The sequence below is a fragment of the Populus trichocarpa genome, chromosome 6 (assembly GCF_000002775.5).
Source record: "Populus trichocarpa isolate Nisqually-1 chromosome 6, P.trichocarpa_v4.1, whole genome shotgun sequence".
Classification (NCBI taxonomy): domain Eukaryota; kingdom Viridiplantae; phylum Streptophyta; class Magnoliopsida; order Malpighiales; family Salicaceae; genus Populus; species Populus trichocarpa.
Window position 1 is genome coordinate 2405915 of NC_037290.2, and position 23174 is coordinate 2429088.

General features: G+C 35.0%; 1 protein-coding gene across 1 annotated transcript; it reads right to left on the reverse strand.

Annotated features, from left to right (window-relative positions):
- Positions 1–7601: 7601 nt before the first annotated feature.
- LOC7495693 (transcription factor ORG2) lies at positions 7602–9002 on the reverse strand. Its single transcript, XM_002308846.4, has 3 exons — positions 8635–9002; positions 8167–8523; positions 7602–8067 (listed from the first exon to the last, which is right to left on the reverse strand). Exons 1-3 carry the CDS (start codon positions 8944–8946, stop codon positions 7978–7980), a joined length of 759 nt encoding a protein of 252 aa, XP_002308882.3. The 5' UTR covers positions 8947–9002; the 3' UTR covers positions 7602–7977.
- Between the last annotated feature and the right edge of the window lie 14172 nt (positions 9003–23174).

Consider the following 23174-nt stretch of genomic DNA (forward strand, 5'->3'; position numbering starts at 1 on the left):
AATGTATATATACAAAAAGAAAAGTCTATAAGTGGACTTACAATACCTTTTCTATTGCATGAACATGTATTACATCATCTCAATTAGATTTATAAAACTCGATCAACTTGGTGATCATCCAATTCAAAACCTAATCCAAGTTTGATTTTACTTCAAATCAATCTTTTTTCTTTGAAATAATGTTGTTATTTACTATTATAAAATTAACAAATACAAACAGAAACATTGATGAAATATTTCCGTCGGTAAATTACAGTGAATTTTACCGACAAAAATATTTCATCGGTATATATTGAGGGAATTACAGTGAAAAAAATTTAAAATAAAGCTAAAAAGTACAATGACGTGTTATTTATACCGATGAAATTACCGTTGATATTAATATCGTTGGTAAACTGTTAACTTCTCCCTGACACTGTTCATCATGTCAATTACAAAAGGTATCACTAACAGATTAATTCCGTTAGTATTTTCCAGATATCTTTGAAACTGTTCACTTCTTAATTGCACTGTTAATTACTGTTTTTTATAGACAAAATCACCGATGAATTAAAAATGTGATATTTGAGGGGTTTCTGAATTTTTTTTATTAAATTGAAAATTTAAATTAAATATTACACAGAGAATCATTGACGGATTGAAAAGTCGTCGGTGATATTTAAGGGTTTTTTTTGAAAATTTTCAATTAAACTGAAAATTTAAATTAAATTTTACAGATGAAATCATTGACGGAATAATTAAAAATATTAAAATTTTATTATCCATCAGTAAAATGTCTTAATAAAAAGACTAGAATCCCTCATTTCACAACAGATGTCTCTTCTTCTTTTTCTTCTTCTCTCTTCTTTTTATATATGTAAAAAACATCAACATCCATTTTTTTCTTTCTCTTTTCTTCTCTCCTTAACTCCTCTTATCCTCCACGCTCAAACATGTCTTCTTCTCTTTTCTTCTCTCTTTTAAATTTTTTTAATTAACATATTTTATAATTTTGATTTTTATTTTCTCTTCCCAGCTTTACTCGCAACTATATTAAGGTAATATTTTTTTTTGTGTTTTTTTTTTAAATTTTTATGTTCTTAATAATTGTATGAATGTTGTTGTAGGATTTTTTTCATATGAGATCAATTTTGTTAGATTTTGTTTTTCAATTTTGTTGTTTAATTTCAATTAAATTCTTTTATTTGTTGCTAGATTATGGGTTATGAAATAGGTTTTCTAGGTTAGGTGAAATTTTTTTATAGTTGATTTATTTATTTGTTTGAGTTGATTTTCTTCTTATTTTTTCCAAGCAACTCAGTTCCAGAGTATTATGGAGTGTTGATTTATATTAATTTAATTATTTTCTAGTTCTATTAAATATATTTTTTTCTTAAAATATTTTTAAATAATCACTGAAGAAATTGCATACAATATTTCTGTCGGTTATATGACAAGTTTCCCGAGGGAAATACTGACGGAATGAAACAAGTAATTTTTTTTCGGCGTGCTTATCCACATTAAATCTATCAATAATAAATATTTTTTTTATTACCAACGGACTCACTGACAGATAAAAAAATTACCGACGAGATTTTTATCGATGGAGCATTCACATTCGTGATCCTGTTGGTAAATTCATTACCGACGGAATGATAGTATAAATACCGATGTAAAATTTCATCGGTAAATATAAGAATTCTGGTAGTGATTTATTTATTTTTTAAATAAACAAGTCTTCTTAATGATTGTTTTAAGGAGAATCTTAGGCTGAGTCGACTCCAAAGTTAGTTCTTATAATCATCCTCTGTATTTTAATATTGTCTTGTAAGGTTTAGTCCTTTGATAAGTAAAGCAAACAAAAGGAATCAATGGTTTTGTGATATCGTTCATATTGGACTTGTGACAATTGACCCTACTTAGATCTTGAACGAGCCACAGAAATGACACTTCCTAAGCAAAATGAGAGGGTCAAAGATCACAAAACCGATTGGAGCCCACATGAAATGGAGACAAAGCATCGCATATCATGTATATATAGTTTCTCTTTGATTATACCACAACTAAAGGGAGATCTGCCGATGAAGTTGTCAATTCTTATTGGTGTGAATGTTAACCTAGCCGCAACAAGGAGGGTTCTTCTGGGATTTGAAAATCTGTTGGGGTTTGAAGTTCTGATTAATGGAAAAAATGTTGTCTTTATATGATTCAAGTCGTTGCTTTTTTCTCAAAAAAGTATCTACTTTAATTTTTGTCGCATGGTTACAAAATTTCTATCAAGCATTCCTTGAAATTTATGCTTTTATGTTCTCGATTACGCACACATAATAATACCCCTTTAAGCTTTTAGAGAGACAAGAAAAATTGCCTTTAAGATTTTTCTTACCAAGTACAATCCAAAACACATTCATGTTAGATGTGTATTAGACTGTAATAAAATCTAATTCATATCGCTTAGAACATATACACTTACAAATTAATTAGAATACAGGGTATTAATTATATCTCGTTTTTCATAATCAGATTTTCACCTCACCTTCTCTAGTACAATAATTTTATATTGTATATTTATTCATTGAACACACCCAATAATAACATCAATTTGTCTAACTCCGACGACCACCGGAAAAATGTCACTAGGTAAATGAATCTACGTTTTAGCTAATTCACTTCGATACTCAAATATGCAATAGAGACTTAATCTTAAGCTTTGCCATTTAATTCTTCAGTATTGAAGAACTTAGCCAATTGTAACATATAATTAACAACAAAGTTATTAAATCCTAGTTGGATTTCATGTTGAGTATGTTAATTGGGTCACTCTAAAAAGGATATTGTTTTAAAAAATTAAATCAAGTTTTGATCAAATATTAGATTAATTTTAATTTTTTTTTGAAAACTTAATATGGGCTCAAATCCTAAAGCCGGGTTTGATTTAGTAATTATCAATAAGAGAACCATGTGGTTATTAATCATCATCATCAACATCCAACCTCGTCATAATTTGACCAATTGTTTAAAGTGTGTGCAGTTTCATCCACTTTATAGGCATACAGCATCTGCAAATTTTGGAGATAGAATAGAGAGAAGCGTGCAAAAAGGAGTGCCAGCAAAAAGAGTTCAATCATGGACAAAGAAAAAAGAGGTTTAGCCTTTGAATTCAACGTGCTTGATCGTGCGTGGGTAGGGGACTCATTTTCCTTTTCTTCATCCCTCTTTCTTTATTTTTCCACGAGGAGACAAATGCATCGTGTAGGAGTTGGCTTTGTCGGGGACGTGCCATTCTCTCTCGCACATTTTTCTGTCACTGCCGCCCTAGCGTGCTGCCTTTTGCTTGCTCTTGCTCTCGCTGTTTACTTTTTTGTTTCATTGTTTTGTTCTCTCTTCAAGCAATCATTACACTCATTCCCTTTTCTCCTTCTTGGAGCTCGGGCTAATTCTTGATTTGTTTAGGAATGGGCCATTTAAGTGTACCTCTGTTTTTTTGTCTTTTTATTCTCTTGATGCTGGGTTTTTGGCACTTGTTGTAATCTTGGACAAATTTTATTCATTCATTCTTGCGATTGCCTGGCTTCGTGAGGACTAGGTATCATAGACTCATAGTTGTGAGGCCTGGCAAAGGCCCCAGGTTGAGGTCTACAGTAGTAATAAACTAGACGAAGGATCCATCTCACCCCATTGGCCGTGTTACTGTTATAGAATATTTTTAACCTGTAAATATAAATAACTAAATAAATTTTTTATAATCATGGCTCAAATTTGAAAAACTAAATGAGGTATAAACAATAATGTTATATATATATATCTGCCGATGAAGTTGTCAATTCCTATTGGTGTGAATGTTAACCTAGCCGCAACAAGGAGGGTTCGTCTGGGATTTGAAAATCTGTAGGGGTTTGAAGTTCTGATTAATCGAAAAAATGTTGTCTTTATATGATTCAAGTCGTTGCTTTTTTCTCAAAAAAGTATCTACTTTAATTTTTGTCGCATGGTTACAAAATTTCTATCAAGCATTCCTTGAAATTTATGCTTTTATGTTCTCGATTATGCACACATAATAAAACCCCTTCAAGCTTTTAGAGAGACAAGAAAATTGCCTTTAAGATTTTTCTTACCAAGTACAATCCAAAACACATTCATGTTAGATGTGTATTAGACTGTAATAAAATCTAATTCATATCGCTTAGAACATATACACTTACAAATTAATTAGAATACAAGATATTAATTATATCTTGTTTGTCATAGTCAGATTTTCGCCTCACCTTCTCTAGTAGAACAATTTTATATAGTATATTTATTCATTAAACGCACCCAATAATAACATCAATTTGTCTAACTCTGACGACCACCGGAAAAATGCACTAGGTCAATGAATCTAAGTTTTAGCCAATTCACTTTGATACTCAAATATGCAACAAAGACTTAATTTTAACTTCTATGTTATTCTTAACATGTATTATTATCAAACTCATATATTTTAAAAAATATTTCAATATTATTATTTTTTACTTGAGTTTATATTGATTGTTGAAACTAATAATATTATAATAACTTTAGTTATGAAATAAGGACTAACTTGATGGGTTGACTCAGGCCTGGACTTGTTCGAGTTAAAGAAAAAAATAAAGAAATGATTGACTCGACCTGACTCGGTAAAAAACCCAGGTCAATCGGAATAAAACTAGAGTAAAAAACCCGTTGACTTTTTTAAAAAGTTTTTTTGGTCAAAACAAGATTGTTTTGATTATTTTTTAAAAAAATTTGGTTAGCCAGGTTGACCCTCCAGACCCGTGACCTAAACCTTATCTCGGGTCGACTCTTGAGTCGGGGTTTAAAACTATGATAATAACCACATTTATTCATGCATTGACTCGGGTCATCCCGTGCTGAACCTTTTGACCCATGACCTGGGCCATGCCCCGGTCAACCTCTAAATTGGGTTTTAAAACCATGATAATAACTTTTATCCTAACATTGACATGGGTCAACCTATATTGACCCGTTTGATTTGTGAATCGGACTTTGCCCATGGCTAACCCCCAAATCAAGTTTTACAACTATGATAATAACTACTTTTATTTTATATTGACCCAGGTTGACCTTTCTGACATGTGATTCGAGCTTTACCCTGGTTCAACCTCCGAGTCGGGTTTTAAAACTATGATAATAATCACTTTTGTCCTTACATTGACTCGAATCAATGATCAAACCTATTCATGACTCGGGCCTTGTCCGGTGTCGACCTCCAAATTAGGTTTTAAAACTATGATAATAACCACTTTTATTTTTACACTGACTTAGGTCAACTTGACTAGTGACTCGGGCCTCGACCAATAACCCGTGCTTTGTCCTGAATCGAACCTCAAGTTGAGTTTTAAAATTATGATAATAACTATTTTTATCCCTACATGTCTTAGTTGGATAATTTTAAAATTCAGATATTTTTACAAGAATATTTTAAGAATAAAAAATAATAAATATTGTCTCTGTGTACCTTATGTTTTGAAAGTGCAGAAATTCATTCCAAAATTATCTCAAAGACTAATTTATTTTTATGTTTTTGTCTCTATCTCTTCAACTAAACACATTTTTATCTCTGTTGTTTTTGTTTTTTTTTTTTTTTTCTGTCCTAGAACAATAAATAAATGTTACCTAAGAATTGATTGAATATAAAAAAATGGATTTAAGTTGTGAAAATTTATACATAATTATATTAGGTAAAATTTAAAATTTAAAAAGTTATTAATTTGAACTAGAAAAATATATTACTTAGAACACTAAAAAAATTAAGGAGGAAATCACTTGCTTACATTGTTCATATAAACAGTGAAATAAACATCTCTGTTTTTTTTTTGTTTTTTTATTTCATCATTTAATAATTAACTGATTTTGATTTTTTTTTCATAATTTATTTTAGTTTGCTTTTTATAAGATTATCGCAATCTCAAACAAATATCCTGATATGTAGTTGATGCTTAATTTTATAAATGTTTGATTTTATTATTATATAATTAGGTAACAAAGTTAAAAAAACAGAGTTATTAAACCCAATGGAAACCATGAAATGAGTCGCGGGTTTGGTGGGTTAAGTCATAGAGCTCTGATTAAATCCAATATGTGGTCGTCTTAATATATAAAAAAAATATAATCTTTAATTTATTTTAAAGTAATATCAAGTTTTTATTGGGTATCCGAGTAGCATTTGGATCCATCATGTTATCTGGATCATGTCAGGGCAAAAAAATAGTTTTTTTTTAAGTTATTAAACCCAAAACATTTCATGACCTGAGTTGCGGATTTGACTGGTTAAACCTCGAAGTCTACATCGATCAAATATATCTCTTTTTCATTATAAAAATAAGAGATACCATCTTATTTTTTTTCTTCAAACAAATCATATTTTTACAGGTTATTTGATTTACTTTGGACTTACCAAGTTGACTATGTTATATTAGAGCAGTTTTTATATAATTTAACTTAAAACTCGAATTAAGTAAAAATCAGGTTGTGATATTTTAAGATTAATTTACTAAGCAGAATTTAATAAGAACACAAAAAAGTTTCTTATAAACTAAATATTGTTTTTATCTAACATATAATATATCACAACCCAATAAACTAATATTATTCACACCACTTGCAAAAAGTACTAGCTGTTAGTGTAGGAAGCGATGTTGCAAAAATACTTTCAAGTTTTTTCCATAGTTATTAAATATGGTATAATAAATGGGTTGATTTAGAACTTGAACAACACTTTGTAAAACAAAAAAACAAATACAAATAAAACTTCATTATTTTTATAAAAATAATTAACCTGGATTAACTTATTTACCCTAACCCAATACTCGTATATGTTTCTCAAATCGATCTCTATGTTATTTGGAGGAATTGGAATGTTTTCAATTCACACGCTATAAATTAACTACTTCAGCAGCCATTAGAAGCAAGTGATTCTATCAATGTTAACAGAGGAAATGTTAACAGCAGCCATTAGAAGCAAGTGCTGCACCTGCGTTGTCCAAATCATCACCGAAATCCCCAGATTTTGTTGACAACTAGTCCAAGATACAATTCCCCTGAAAACTGCTTTAGTGTTTTATCATTAAGTGGTCTCCTTGTCAATCGATTTTCCTTTCTTCATTGAAAGAAACAAAAACATTCGAATATCTGTTCAACATTTTTCTAAAAAAAAAAAAGTTTACCTTGGAAATTTAAGCCCATATATAGAGAACGAACTTCAGACACTATCACAAGGCCCCCCCAAACGTTGCATTATTATTTTTAGATCGTCATTGAAAAAAAAAAAAAAACATTCTTCTGTCCGGTGTGGTGTGTGGTCAGTACCCATTTCTAACAAAAATATATTAAAAATCCCACTTTCGTTAAGAGGAGATATCAATAAATTAAATCTTTTATGGCATTGAATTTTTTATTTTTGCCATTTTCGAAGATAAATGCTAGTGCCTAGTGGTCTATCTTTTATTGTTTCCCCCTTCTAGTGCATGGTGTTGCTGGCCAAAGTATATTAATGCTTCTGGGCTCGTCGAGATTACAAACAGTCATTGTTTCACATTTTAAACTAAATTGCATATATATATATATAATCATGACACAAAGAAAACTACAAATTTGAGTTATACAGTCAAAATTATAAAAGTACGTACGTAGTTTTATTAAGCAAAAATCTTATAAAATATAAAAAGATAAATTTAAATACCCTAAATATTTATAAATAATTAAGAAACAATCAATCAGGAAAAATAATAAAGCTAAAATCCAAAATTAACAAGGAAAAAAAATCTAAATTATGGTTCAAAATTAACTTCAAAGGCAATTTTGAGAGCTTTCAAAATAAATTGACAAATCCGAGTAGAGAGCAAACTTGAGGCGTACACAGAAGCTTATTAAACCATCCATTTCTTTTTGTAAGTCTCATCCAGAAAATCCTACGCTAATTTTTCCGCATCAAATTAGAATATTATGGAGCACTTGAATTTATAGAGACGATGATTCCCTCTTTACAGATAAAGACACAAGCTTCGCCCTCATGGCCTCACTATCCAATGTGTAAGTTCCTTCCATGACCTGTAAAATTAATCCACAAAGTAAAAAATTAGACTCTAAACTTTACGAAAGACAGAAACAGAAGGGCATACAAAAAAACACAAGCAAATGTTATAGCACCTGAAGATGTAAATTATAGAAGACCCTGTCCCCAAATGACTCAAAGGAAGAAGAGTTTTTTAGAACAAGTCCATCTTCCTCTAAGGTGAGCAAGATTTCTGATAATGGACTTTTATGGTTCTTGTAAGTGGAAATATGAACGACAACTTCTTTATCACTAAGCTGGCTTGCCGATACCGATGATAAAGAGCTATACACGGTGTCATTTCTTTGATTTTCTTGATGAATATTTATACCACCTTGCTTTGATAACTTTGATAAAAGCTCCTCCTTTCTTTGAACCAGTCTCTCGACTTGCTGTTGAAGCTCTGGTAGGTACTTAAGCGCACGAGAAACAGTGGCCGGTACGCTTAATTTCTTCAAAAACGATATCATCACAACCATCAAACTCAAGACCTACCTATGTTTAAATTAAAAGCTTCTCTTGATTATAACGACTTGCCTCTTAGGGTTCAATAAGAAACGTACCATTTGATCTGCTGCTGGGAGAAGTGAACGAAGTGAAGAATACAAACTTTTAATCTTCTTGCGACGGTCACGTTCATTAGCGTTGTGGCTAAGTTTCTTGACCATGATAGGATCAACACTTCCACTATATGCCGTGAATGATGGGGAGCGATCAAGCTTTACTATTTGTGGCTGAGATGGAGGGAATTGAGTAATTAATGACTCTTGGGTTTCACTATCTCTAAAACTTAGGTAGTTCCGCTCATGGCTTGTGGGTTCCTCTACGGGCCATCCAAATGTTGAAAACAAAGTAGCAGGAGATAATTCTAACATTTTGGATTAGGTTTTAGGCTTTTGAAACTTAATTAGTTTGCCAAGCAAGTGAGAGATATGATTATGACTTTATATCATGAAGCTCTCATCATATTTGCCTCATCATTTGATCATGTATGCCTCATCATTTGATTTTTTTATAATATCATTTGTTATTAAATGGTGAGAAAATCATTAAAAAAATTTGATGCCCGAAATGTAGTTATTTTTATAATATAAGGGACTAATGAAAATGAATTAATCTACCTAGCTAGCTTCTCGATCTTTTGCAAGAATATTCTTGATGCCGTGGTACTGTAGTGATACAACTTATGTATATGAATAGGCAGTCAAAATAGTGATGTGCATATGAAACTATATGCTTCTAAACAAAAGGTCTCGCTATAAAAATATGAAACTGGGGAGAAATGCTATCAAAATATTACACCATACAAGAAGGACGAATCTTGGTCGAATTCCATTCCCAGTGTTGTAACCCAATTTTGGATCTACCAAGATTTTCTCAAATGTTATTTTATTTCTATTATTATTTATAAAAATCCAAAAAAATTAAGAAAAAGGAAAATTCAAAAATATATTTTTCTCGAGTCAACCGCATCTTTCCATAAGAACCGATTCCACTGGGTCAATACAGGTCAAACCATGTCGGCCAAGTAAAAAATGAGTTTTCGGGCCAATCACCGCCGCACGATCTTTCCATCAGAAATCCAACGGATCACAGGCCTCAGCTGCACCGGTGTACCGTGTTTGCGTTCTCACCATAGCATAACCCAGAGCATCTCTCTCCTCTCGCCGACGACTCCCTCTCTCTCCTCCGATCTCCCATATCCGGCCATAGAAAGCTTCCAAACCACCACAGAAAGGTCGCTATCCTCATATAAAGCCAATCCCCGGTCGGTTTCATCGTTGTAGCCGCCCCGTTTGGCCGGAAAAGGGCCGCGATCGTCGGCTGCCACAGAAGCTTCAAACCGACGATTCTCCCTCGTCAGCTATCAACGGCCGTCAAGACCACCACCATCAGAACCCTTGACATCATATCTACCAGGATCGACCATCGGTTGGCCAGAAATCCCGCCGGAAAATTTCGCCGCCTCCAACAGTAGCCGCGCGTGTGCCACACGCGCCGCCAGTGGCATTTTCGTGATTTTCAGAGAAATTCGAGGGTATTTCAGTATTTTACCTATACAGTGGCACTCAGGTAATTTTTCGGGGTTTCTACTGGTATTTTTGATATTTTTTATATATAAATGCTTGTAAATTTTCTTGCATGTTGTAAAAAAATACAAAAACCAAAGTCGACACGTCTCTTTTTTCAAAAGGACCGATGTCAAAAATGTAAATACCAAATATGGATTATGTCCATTATTTTTTGGTAACCCGGACGTAATTCTCCTTTTTAGGGTTAAAACGTCAGTTTTTAGACGAGTCTCCTAATTTTTAGGGACTGATGTTATTTTTAACGTGTCTCCTATTTTTAGGGACCGACGTTAACCATTTGAAAAAAAACAAATTACCAATAAACCCAAAATATAATGGATTATATCCATTATTTCTTTTGATAACCCAGACGTAATTCTCCTTTTTAGGGTTGAAACGTCATATTTTAGACGAGTCTCCTAATTTTTAGGGACTGATGTCATTTTTAACGTGTCTCCTATTTTTAGGGACCGACGTTAATCATTTAAAAAAGAATTACAAATAAGCCCAAAATATAATCGCATTTGAATCAAATAAAAACACACAAGTAAGGGTAACCTTTCTTTTGAAAGGATGTTTTAAGGGTGGTGTCTACCTTCCCTTAATCATAACTAACCCCGTACCCGAATCTCTGGGACCAGTGTCTAATTTGGGATTTCTAGTTCCCTCAAATTACTAGATGGCGACTCCAATAAAATCTTTGTTTCCCCCAATCGAGAAAAAACCCTTTTTGTTAAATAAACAAAAAAAAGCGGGAGCCGTCGCCCGACGTCGTGTATCGACAGAATGGCGACTCCACTGGGGACTTAGGGTTGAGCCAACTGCTTGTGTTTGCTTTTCATTTGCTCTTTCTTATCGCTATTTATTTTTGGGCACTTATTTTATTTGCATTATTTATTTTATGCAATATCTACTGTGATTCTTTTCAATTTTTCATTTCATAACATACATACATATTATTTATTTGTGTATTCACACACTTCACTGTGAACCCATAAAAGCTCTGGACCCGAGCTCGTCCTTTTTAAGATTAGAAAAGAGAGATTCAAGTGGCAAGTGTGACTTATGTCCACTGATGCTCATTTGGACTTTTGCTTGGATTGTAACTCACCCTATGCAACTAGTACTGTGGAGTCTTTCTCCCCTACTCATGTTGTATAAGGTTAAGAGGCCGATTACTTCACGAGTAATTCGGGCAATCTAAGAACCGGAGAATATCTTTAAGGATAGACTAAACTGAGCCAAACCTTATGAGCTAGATCCTATCAAGTAGGATATACCCATTAGGACACGAACAAATGTCAATGCATGAACATGCATGTTCATATACATTTCATGTGCTCATTAAGTCTCCACCGATCCTTACAGGAAGTGTGAGATGGAAAAACCCATTACTATTGAGGAATTTTTGACCAGATCAGAATTGAGCCAACATGATGAAGGGGATTGTTTGCCATCAGAATTTGAGTCTCAGTTGCCAGAGCATGTTAAATTAGATGACAGACCACTTGGTACAGGACAACTGCTAGACTGCTGGGAAAAGTTATCCTCTCATGATCAAATCACTTTTCAGAAACAATATGGGGATCTATCACATTTACTGAAAATTAGGGTCCAACATGCTTGTTTTCAGGCCATGATAGGGTTTTGGGATCCAGAATATCGGTGCTTCACATTTGATATTGTGGATATGACTCCTACTAAATTGTCCCAAGTCAGAAAAGGTGTACTTTTACACACCTATAGAGCATGCACTTTCTAACTTTGCTTGGATTACCCAGATAGACTGTCAACTAGCAAAATCACATGCAACTAAACGAGGAAATAGCCAGGGTTGGTTTTGGAATGAACTAGAAGCCATATTCAAGAAGAGATTACATGATGAAAGCAATGAAATTCGATTGAGAATTTTGGCCTTAGGCATATATGGTTTGGTTCTTTTCCCATCTGCTGAGGGAATGATCGATTTTGAGGCTGTTAATGTATTCAAAAATGTGGTGACCCTTAAAATTAACCCTGCTACAGCAATATTGGCAGAAACTTTCTCATCCTTGAATTATTGTAGAAAAGCTAGAAGGGGTCGTTTAAGATGTTGCTTACAGTTATTGTTTGTCTGGACTGTGAGTCATATGATTGAGGGGAAGATTTCAGGTTTGGTTGGCACCCCATGGCATCTTTATTCTCAGCTGGAGAATTTTGCTGAAAAACACTTGCATGAAGTAGGAAGAACCACATGGGAATCAATGTTCCAAAGTCTAAGTAAATCTCAATTTCATTGGAGAAGTCGATATGCTTATTTCAAATCTTATCTGGCGTATTGTGGTGAGTACTCATGGGTCCCGTTGATAGGAGCCCGCTGCTGTATTAGTTACTGTCCTAACCTGGTTTTACGACAGTTTGGATTTGAGCAGTTTATTCCAAGGACTACTAAACTGGCAACATTTTATGAAGATTTCAAGACCTCAAAGAAATTATTGGAGTCAGTGAAGAAGGCATGGAAACATCCTGGTAGGGTTACTTCTGCTAAGAGAGTAGAAGGAAAAACAACTGAAGGATATCCAATATGGCAAAAGAAGAGAGGGAAAGGGTACAAAGTTCCTCCTTTTGAAGGACCACCCAGGTCTTTGATTCAGTCTTCTGAAGACATACACGAAGAAGTTCACGCCCAACAAGAATCTTATAACCTAAGTTTGAATGCTGAAGTGGAAGAGTTAGGGGCTAAAAAAAGAAAGTTAGAATCTAATCTAGCCACTCGAGAAAAAGCTTTGGTTATCATAAAACAGGAAAATGATGACTTGTCAGCTCAGCTACAACATCAACAACTTGATTTCCAGCAATTACAAGAAAAATATGTACTTTTGTCAGAAGATAAGACGAAGCAAGATGTCAACATGAAGAGATGGGTTAGAAGAGCATCGAAAGCTAAGGAAATGGTATTAAAGTTGGAAGAGACAAATAAATCACTTCAGGAGCAACATCAAAAGCAAGATGTAATAATTGCCAATTTAGATGAGCATTTAGACCATTTGCTTTTTATTGAGCAAACTTTATCATCAGAAAAAGAAAAGGCAGAAAAAGAAGCAGAATGTTGGGCTTCTGAAGCTATGCGCTATCATGTACAAGCAGATGATGCCAAGAATTATGCTTTAGGATTAAGAGGCCTAGCCCAACAAATAGCAGATGGTGAGCCAATGACCAGAAATGAATTCCATCAGTTTTTTGGGTTGATCAGAGATGGAATTAATGAGATCTCAGCATACGACGGTCCAAGGCTTTGGAAAGATTGACTTGTTGTACTTTTAATATTATCAATTAATAAAAGACAATTTCATCATCTTTTTGTTATGAGAAATGTTTATTCTGATTGATGGCATCAAATTTCTCCCCTAAATCGGTTCAAGTTCCTGTAGGTTTGGAGTCCTCAGTGAGAACTTTCTTAAGAGAATCTGATCTGGTCTATTCCTCGTCATAAGGAAACCTTGAAACAAATAACAAGCATGCATAAAACATATGGCATTTTGCATCCATTTGTGCATTTCATTCATTTATCAAGCATGCACACGGTTGAAACATAAGTTCCCCCACCTGCTGAGGTCTACTCGATTCATAAATCTGTTTGAATAAGTGTTGAGCTTCAAGAATGGAAAGGAAACGTCTGCATAGTCTCTTGTGTGGAACACTACTTGTCCACGTTCCATTGAAGTTGCACCTCTCCTTTTTCATCATGAACAATGACAGCAATGCCTTCAGTCACAATTAATGACGACAACCCTTGTTCTCGTTCAACTGCACTGATAGTCGTTCAAAGCCTTCACATATTCCAAGAGCACATAATAGCTGCTAGCTTTCTGTTCCTGTTGCATTGACCTTTTTTCCAGACATCTCTATTGTGAACACCATTCCGATCCAGCAGTATCGGATGCTGCTCTGAGAAAAACAAGAGCAGACATTGAAACTTTAACAGAGCAGAATTCCCACTATAGGTGTTTGTTTGTTGCACTGCCAGTGAGGAATCAAAGAGGAGACAAAAGGGTTTTCAGATTCATCAGTTTCTCTTCCAGTTGAGACAACGCATGATTCACACGTCAGCAGTGGTGGTGCTGCATGTTTCTATGCGCTACCAAGATTGCCTGGCTGTTGGAAAGTTTCTACCAATCCACAAATAACCACAACAACATTGGAAAGATTGGTATGATGTTGTGAGGATTGTCGAAAGATTGAACAAGCTACAAAGAGGGGAATGATTGAAGATTCTACCACGAATTCTAGAACAATAATGAGAGATGAATCAAAGGATGCCTCTAACGATGGGAAGCCTTAATTATGTGGTCCAACCAGGTCTCACTGTAACATCAATTGCTCAAATGTCTTTGCCACGATTGACATACCTCAACCACTCGAGTTTGTCTACCAGCATCTGTTAGACTATGGACTTATTGCCCTGACTCCGCCCTCAACTCCTTTTGAGTGCGCCTTTGAGCCCTCACCTCCATATTGAGTGCGCCTTTGAGCCCTCATCCCTTAGGTAGTGCGTTTTCTAACCCTACCTCCTTTTGAGTGCGCCTTTAAGCCCTCACCTCCATTTTGAGTGTGCCTTTGAGCCCTCATCCTTTTGGTAGTGCGTTTTCTAACCCTACCTCCTTTTGAGTGCGCCTTTGAGCCCTCACCTCCATTTTGGGTGCGCTTTTGAGCCCTCATCCCTTTGGTAGTGTGTTTTCTAACCCTACCTCCTTTTGAGTGCGCCTTTAAGCCCTCACCTCCATTTTGAGTGTGCCTTTGAGCCCTCAACTCCTTTTGAGTGCGCCTTTGAGCCCTCACCTCCATTTTGGGTGCGCTTTTGAGCCCTCGTCCCTTTGGTAGTGTGTTTTCTAACCCTACCTCCTTTTGAGTGCGCCTTTAAGCCCTCACCTCCATTTTGAGTGTGCCTTTGAGCCCTCAACTCCTTTTGAGTGCGCCTTTGAGCCCTCACCTCCATTTTGGGTGCGCTTTTGAGCCCTCGTCCCTTTGGTAGTGTGTTTTCTAACCCTACCTCCTTTTGAGTGCGCCTTTGAGCCCTCAACTCCTTTTAGGTGCGCCTTTGAGCCCTCATCCCTTAGTAAAAGATACATGAATATCATTGGGGGATTTTGTGCCATTCAGTTGAACGGTTGCAATAATTTCAAGAATCAAGTTGAGTTTGTGCAAAATGACGTCATCGGCCATATTGTCACCTCAACATCCTCAGATTGACAAGTGATCGAAATGCTTGGCAAAACACAGATATCGCCAGAAAAGCTGGTCCAAGAAGAGTGTTAAACTGTCGATCCTTTTTGTTATGAGTTTTGTCATTCTGCATTTTATTTTGGGATCACATCTCATCTTTTAACGAAACATGTCTTTTCTTTGTCCCTTTGTTGTTATGAAAGCATGAGATGTTTCTTTCAAAGGTTATTTTGACAAAATATTTTGATCAAGCTCCAACATGCGTTTAAGATTAGTCAATCCTGAAGATTAAAATTATGTTGCTTGAATGACTCAATGCTTACTGAAATGACATGAGATGACCAAGAAACTTTTGAGCTCACACATGAAATTGAACCACACACCATATAGCTAAGTTTTAGCAGTATGCATAATGACACGTAGTGGATTCAGTAGTTATGGACTCGTGAATTATGATTCTTACAAGTCTAAATCATTACATTGGATGAGGTCAAAATTTATCGGTTCTAACCGACCTTGCTTGAGATGAGAAAAGGCCATTTTTGTTTCATCCTTTCACAATTCTTGAAATATATATCCCTTGCAGTCCCATTTTGAGCTGATAGAATATTTTTTTCATAAAAAAACCCTGACTAGGATCACACCCCACACTAGGGGCAATGAGAGTTTTTTTTTTCCTAGAAAAGACGAAGACAATGTTAGAGTCGATGGATCAAAGGGAAGGCTTAGAACAAAAGTCCAATGATTGAGAAAGGGCTAGAAGAAGAAAGCCAAAGATTGATAAAGACACAACAAATACCAAAAGTTAACACGAAAAAATCAAGTGTTATGTCTTTTGGTGTGTCTATGATAAAGCCTTTATGATCTTCAAAAGATTAGATTGGCTATTCATCAAAGAAAAGTTGGATTTGCGTTATGACCTATGTTAAACAAATTTTGATTTTTGAGATTAACAAGGTTATATGTCACTGTCTCTACCAAGACAACGTGAGGAAAAGAGATTGATGAGTAATTGATGGTGATCCTCGGTTCTTGAAACCCTCAAACACCTTTTGAGCTTGTGAAATTCCTTTCTTTCATAGCCATGAACCATAGCCTACATTACGTGCTTTAGAAAGTCCTTTTTAATCAAGTAAGCAATCTGAACCGATAAATGGCGATCTCAAAAATTGAAGAGTTCTTCATACAGGTCGTGACTTCATGAATCAAGCTACTGATTATTATGCATGCTGATAAAATTGTTGCTAAGAAAAAGAAACAATCTTTCTTGATAAAGCCTCAAGTTTTGACTCGGGTACCTTGTTTTCCACAAATTCATAAAAGGTCACCTCATCACAGACAATCAAAAGATATACCCAAAATTAGAGTTTAAAATGGATACAAAGAACCATGGAGAAACCATTTTAATCTTACAACGATTCAATTTCTTTTCTCTCAAAATACAAGACAATCAAAAGACTATATTGAATAGCGTGTGTTGGATCTTTGACCAATAAAGCTTGATTTCCAAATATACTTTCAAAAATTGACATCTCTCTGATTTCATTTCAACAATCAGACTTGAATAGCCATGACCTTTGAAATGTGAGATTTGATTCCAAAATAAGAAAGATTTTCAAACAAGAAAAACATCAACCAGGTTTGCAAATTCCTGACAGAAATGACATCAATTCTTCTCGACACTGATGAGGGCAATACAATGGACCTCTGAGAAGGAAAACAAACAATGTTTAAATCAGCTGGGGGATAGAGATGATCAAATGATGAATCAATGAACTGAGGACAATATGGTTCAAAGAAAGATAATCAGTGAATGAGCACATTCAGATCAATTAAGGGCAATGATGTTCAAGAACGATTTATGATCCAGTAAACCCCGACAACAATTAAGAGCAAAGATGTACCTGAAGGACATCTTCATATCTTCATCTTGGTTTATCATCTCCAATATGGCTATGACTATTGAAAGATGTTATCACATGATTGCTTTTGAATGAATGTTGGAAGGATGCATCGCACCCACCTAGACTGACCGTGGGACCATCTGATTTGAAGCTCAAATGCGCATTGCACCACATGAGTATGGGTGATAAAAGCAACATCATTGATGAGGCCAAGACACTTCTTTTCACAATCTGGTTAGATGAGTTGAGAAGAACTTATTGAGAAAGAAACTGAGCATACAACGATGAGCTTTTTACTGCAAAGTATGAAATGCAGGTCTGAATGACATGACAGTTCCATGAAAGTGGATGACCGCATATACTTAAAGGGTATGTTTCAACTGGAGGTGAGTTCATAACTGATTGACAATCTTGATGGGTGTTGGCACGATGCGCACAATCAATCAGAGAATAATTCTTGAAAGAATCCAGGAGATGAACGATTTGTTAAGCTTCTTAATGATAAATCAAGCAACACTACACTTGGGGGCATTGTCAAGTGATAAACAGCGAGAGCAGTAATTATCGCGGACAACCCAAGATGGGCACTGCATTTACAGCTGAGTGGATGGCTAGCACATGAATGAGCCAATGCATCGAAAGAACAAAGAAGGCTTTGGAATGCAAACAAAGCCACCCTATGACGATGAAGCATCAAAGAGGGGGGAACCTATATTTCAAAAACAGGTAAGATGCATTGCATATCATCTAACTTCACATGCATTGCATAATTGTTTTGCAGATATTTCACGAAACAAAATTCCCACTGGGATCCAACGAGACTCACATGACTTGAAGTTCTTGTAAATCACATCAAATATGGCAATTCCACAAAAGCAAAATTCATAAATGAAGACAAGAAAGATGGATTTTTATTCATAGAAAAAGGGGTTTACAAGTACAAATGTTAAACAGTGCGAGGACGATCAGGGATATTTTCATCTTGATGGTTAATCATGCCTCGGAATTCCTCGAATTGCTTATGCATGCGCTCCATCTCTTCCTCGAACTCGAGGTGTCGTGTGTTAACGTAGTTCCTCCAAAAGTCAACACGTGCATTCAGCTCTTGGTTTCTCCTCTCCAAGTTGTTTCTGTGACGTCTCTCATCACGGAGTCTATTCCTTAAATTCTCGATCTGATGTTGGAGATCAGGAACCTGAGTATTCAACTCAAGTCTTCTGGCATGAAGACGCTCTGCAACATTCACCAAAGATGAAGTAGCTCTGATACTAAGAGCAAGTGACTGATTCACTGCTTCAATATCGGTCCTGGCTACCAGCATTATTTCATCACGAGGAAGGATCATGTCTCTAGCCACAGCTACAGCAATATCTTCATTGTCCATTACAGTATCCTCTATTGTAACTGGACGACCATTCACTTCAAAGGTAGTACGCCAAACTGCAGGCTCTACTACAGGAACAAGGTTTGGGTTAGCATTGGAAGAAGAGGAAGACATGGTTAAAGCTTCAAAAGTTAAGAACTTTGAGAGTATTGAAAATGCAAGAAGTTGATGATGTCTTTTGCCAAATACTGCGTGATTTATAAGGAATTTACTCCTACCATCGTTTTGAACGGCAGCTCGAATCCCAACCATACATACATGACTTCCTTGAGAAGCTTTCCTCATTTTTGGGATCCACAAATCGAATCCCAACCATACATACAAGACTTTCTTGAGAAGCTTTCCTCATTTTTGGGATTTACAAATCAGATCTCAACCGTACATACAAGACTTTCTTGAGAAGCTTTCCTCATTTTTGGGATCCACAAATCGAATCCCAACCGTACATACAAGACTTTCTTGAGAAGCTTTCCTCATTTTTGGGATCCACAAATCGAATCCCAACCGTACATACAAGACTTTCTTGAAAAGCTTTCCTCATCTTTGGGATCCAATTACAAATCAAATCCCAACCGTACATACAAGACTTTCTTGAGAAGATTTTATCATCTCTGAGATCGATTTACAAATCAGATCTCAACCATACAGGTATGACTTCCTTTAGAATTTTTCATCAACCCTGAAGCTGATTGTTGAAATCACTTTCATGTATTTCACAAAAATGTTGAAATCACTTTCATGTATTTCACAAAAATGTTGAAATCACTTTCATGTATTTCACAGACGGGTCGGTTCACAAAAACATTGTTGAAATCACTTTCATGTATTTCACAAAAAAAAAAAAACCATTGCTGAAATCACTTTCATGTATTTCACAAAAACATTGTTGAAATCACTTTCATGTATTTCACACAAAAAAAAACCAATGTTGAAATCACTTTCATGTATTTCACAAAACCATTGTTGAAATCACTTTCATGTATTTCACAATGCTAATCTGAAATCACTTTCATGTGTTTCATAAAACAAATGTTGAAATCACTTTCATGTATTTCACAAGACTAAGATTGAAATCACTTTCATGTATTTCACAAAAAAAAAAACCAATGTTGAAATCACTTTCATGTATTTCACAACATTAATCTGAAATCACTTTCATGTATTTCACAAGATCAATATTGAAAACACTTTCATGTTTTTCATTTGGGCAGGTCGCCCATAAGAATTAGACCAACTGAAAAATCTGTGTATTTTTCAACACTTCCATCATTTTTCTTTACAAAACTTACTATGCAAAGTCAAAAGAAAATGAAATTTCCAATGCCTTTGCACCGTAAGCATTGTAAAGAGGGGGCAACTGTTGTAACCCAATTTTGGATCTACCAAGATTTTCTCAAATGTTATTTTATTTCTATTATTATTTATAAAAATCCAAAAAAATTAAGAAAAAGGAAAATTCAAAAATATATTTTTCTCGAGTCAACCGCATCTTTCCATAAGAACCGATTCCACTGGGTCAATACAGGTCAAACCATGTCGGCCAAGTAAAAAATGAGTTTTCGGGCCAATCACCGCCGCACGATCTTTCCATCAGAAATCCAACGGATCACAGGCCTCAGCTGCACCGGTGTACCGTGTTTGCGTTCTCACCATAGCATAACCCAGAGCATCTCTCTCCTCTCGCCGACGACTCCCTCTCTCTCCTCCGATCTCCCATATCCGGCCATAGAAAGCTTCCAAACCACCACAGAAAGGTCGCTATCCTCATATAAAGCCAATCCCCGGTCGGTTTCATCGTTGTAGCCGCCCCGTTTGGCCGGAAAAGGGCCGCGATCGTCGGCTGCCACAGAAGCTTCAAACCGACGATTCTCCCTCGTCAGCTATCAACGGCCGTCAAGACCACCACCATCAGAACCCTTGACATCATATCTACCAGGATCGACCATCGGTTGGCCAGAAATCCCGCCGGAAAATTTCGCCGCCTCCAACAGTAGCCGCGCGTGTGCCACACGCGCCGCCAGTGGCATTTTCGTGATTTTCAGAGAAATTCGAGGGTATTTCAGTATTTTACCTATACAGTGGCACTCAGGTAATTTTTCGGGGTTTCTACTGGTATTTTTGATATTTTTTATATATAAATGCTTGTAAATTTTCTTGCATGTTGTAAAAAAATACAAAAACCAAAGTCGACACGTCTCTTTTTTCAAAAGGACCGATGTCAAAAATGTAAATACCAAATATGGATTATGTCCATTATTTTTTGGTAACCCGGACGTAATTCTCCTTTTTAGGGTTAAAACGTCAGTTTTTAGACGAGTCTCCTAATTTTTAGGGACTGATGTTATTTTTAACGTGTCTCCTATTTTTAGGGACCGACGTTAACCATTTGAAAAAAAACAAATTACCAATAAACCCAAAATATAATGGATTATATCCATTATTTCTTTTGATAACCCAGACGTAATTCTCCTTTTTAGGGTTGAAACGTCATATTTTAGACGAGTCTCCTAATTTTTAGGGACTGATGTCATTTTTAACGTGTCTCCTATTTTTAGGGACCGACGTTAATCATTTAAAAAAGAATTACAAATAAGCCCAAAATATAATCGCATTTGAATCAAATAAAAACACACAAGTAAGGGTAACCTTTCTTTTGAAAGGATGTTTTAAGGGTGGTGTCTACCTTCCCTTAATCATAACTAACCCCGTACCCGAATCTCTGGGACCAGTGTCTAATTTGGGATTTCTAGTTCCCTCAAATTACTAGATGGCGACTCCAATAAAATCTTTGTTTCCCCCAATCGAGAAAAAACCCTTTTTGTTAAATAAACAAAAAAAAACGGGAGCCGTCGCCCGACGTCGTGTATCGACACCCAGCTTAATTATTACTAGTCAATGCACTGTAAATCTTTTATTTTGTTAGCATTGAAGGAAGGTAGTAGTGGGAGACTACATTTTAATTTACATGTAAATGCTCTATAAATCTTTTATTTTGTTAGTATTGAAGGAAGGTAGTAGGGGGAGAATACATTTTTTGTTTGAATTCTATCAACTGCATTTTTCAATTTACATGCTGGGACCTGATAGGCTGTTTCATGTGGTTTGGCTCTTGAAAGTGGTTACTCAATTATAGATTGTGTTTACGTAAATGTATACATGATATAAAATAAAGAAAAAAAAGGAAGGTAATTTTTTTTCTTCAATTGAAATATGTCAGGATCTTGTAGAAACATAATTAAATGTGATTCAACCATGAAAAACATTAAAAGAAGTTGTTGAATGCATTAATGGCCAAATGATAAACTACATGTAAAATTAAATTAATATGATTTAGTATAGGATAAAAATGACAACAATTTAAAAACAAGTTGAGATAAAACACAGGTAAAAAACCCGTTGATATTTTTTTTTTGAATTTTTTTGGTCAAAACAAGCTTGCTTTGATTTTTTTTTTTTAAATTTTTTGGATTAACCCGAGTTGACCCTCTCGACTTATAACCCTAACCTTACTTCGGGTCGACTAATTCTAAGTTATGTTTTAAAATTATGATAATAACCACTTTTATCCACTTTGACTCGGGTCAATTGGCCAACTTGAGTCGACCATCTCGATTCATGAACTAGGTCAACCCCCGAGTCGAGTTTTAAAACAAAGATAATAACTATTTTTATTCTTATATTGACCCGGATCAATGGTCAACTTGACCTGTGACCCAACCTTGCTCCCTGTCGACTTCCAAATCAAGTTTTAAAACTATAATAACAATAATTTTTATTTTTATATTGACTTGTGTTAATTTTGGTTGAGATTCCGGACCTGTGATTCGAGCTTTGCCCCAGATTGATTCTCGAGTTGAGTTTTTAAACTATAATTATAATTATTTTTATTCTTACATATCTTAATTGAATAATTTTAAAATTTAGAGTTTTTACAATGATATTTTAAAAATAAAAAATAATAAATATTTTTTCTAGAAATATATTCTTTTTCTACTTCATGTTTTAAAAATACATAAATTTACTTTAAAATTATTTCAAGAACAAATTTATTCTTATATTTTTATCTCTATTTTTTTAACAAATAACAAAGCACGTTTCTGTCGCAATTGTCTCCATCATTTTTACCACAAAAAAATAACTAAACACTACCTAAAATACACTTGGCTTGTTTCTTACTCTTGTACTTTGAGGCTATCGCGTGGAGGCCGGCACTCTTCTCCTTCCCAGTCCTAGGCTTCCCAAGAACTTTGACAAATATCAAATATTTGTAAATATTTGATATATTTACAAATGCACTTTAAATATTATTAGAAAAACACACTACCTTATATATAAACTATGGAAAAGTTAATTAGACAATATTATTATTATTATCTGCAAGATATATACCAACCCCAATTAAATGGGATAGTTGCGACCTTATCTGTATGCCATTGGCTTTCTCTGGTGAAGGAATATTTATTTAGAGCAATCTGCTGCCCATTTTTTATATCTCAAAATTTGGTGTAAGTTGCTGTCGAAATCACTAAATATATCCTTCT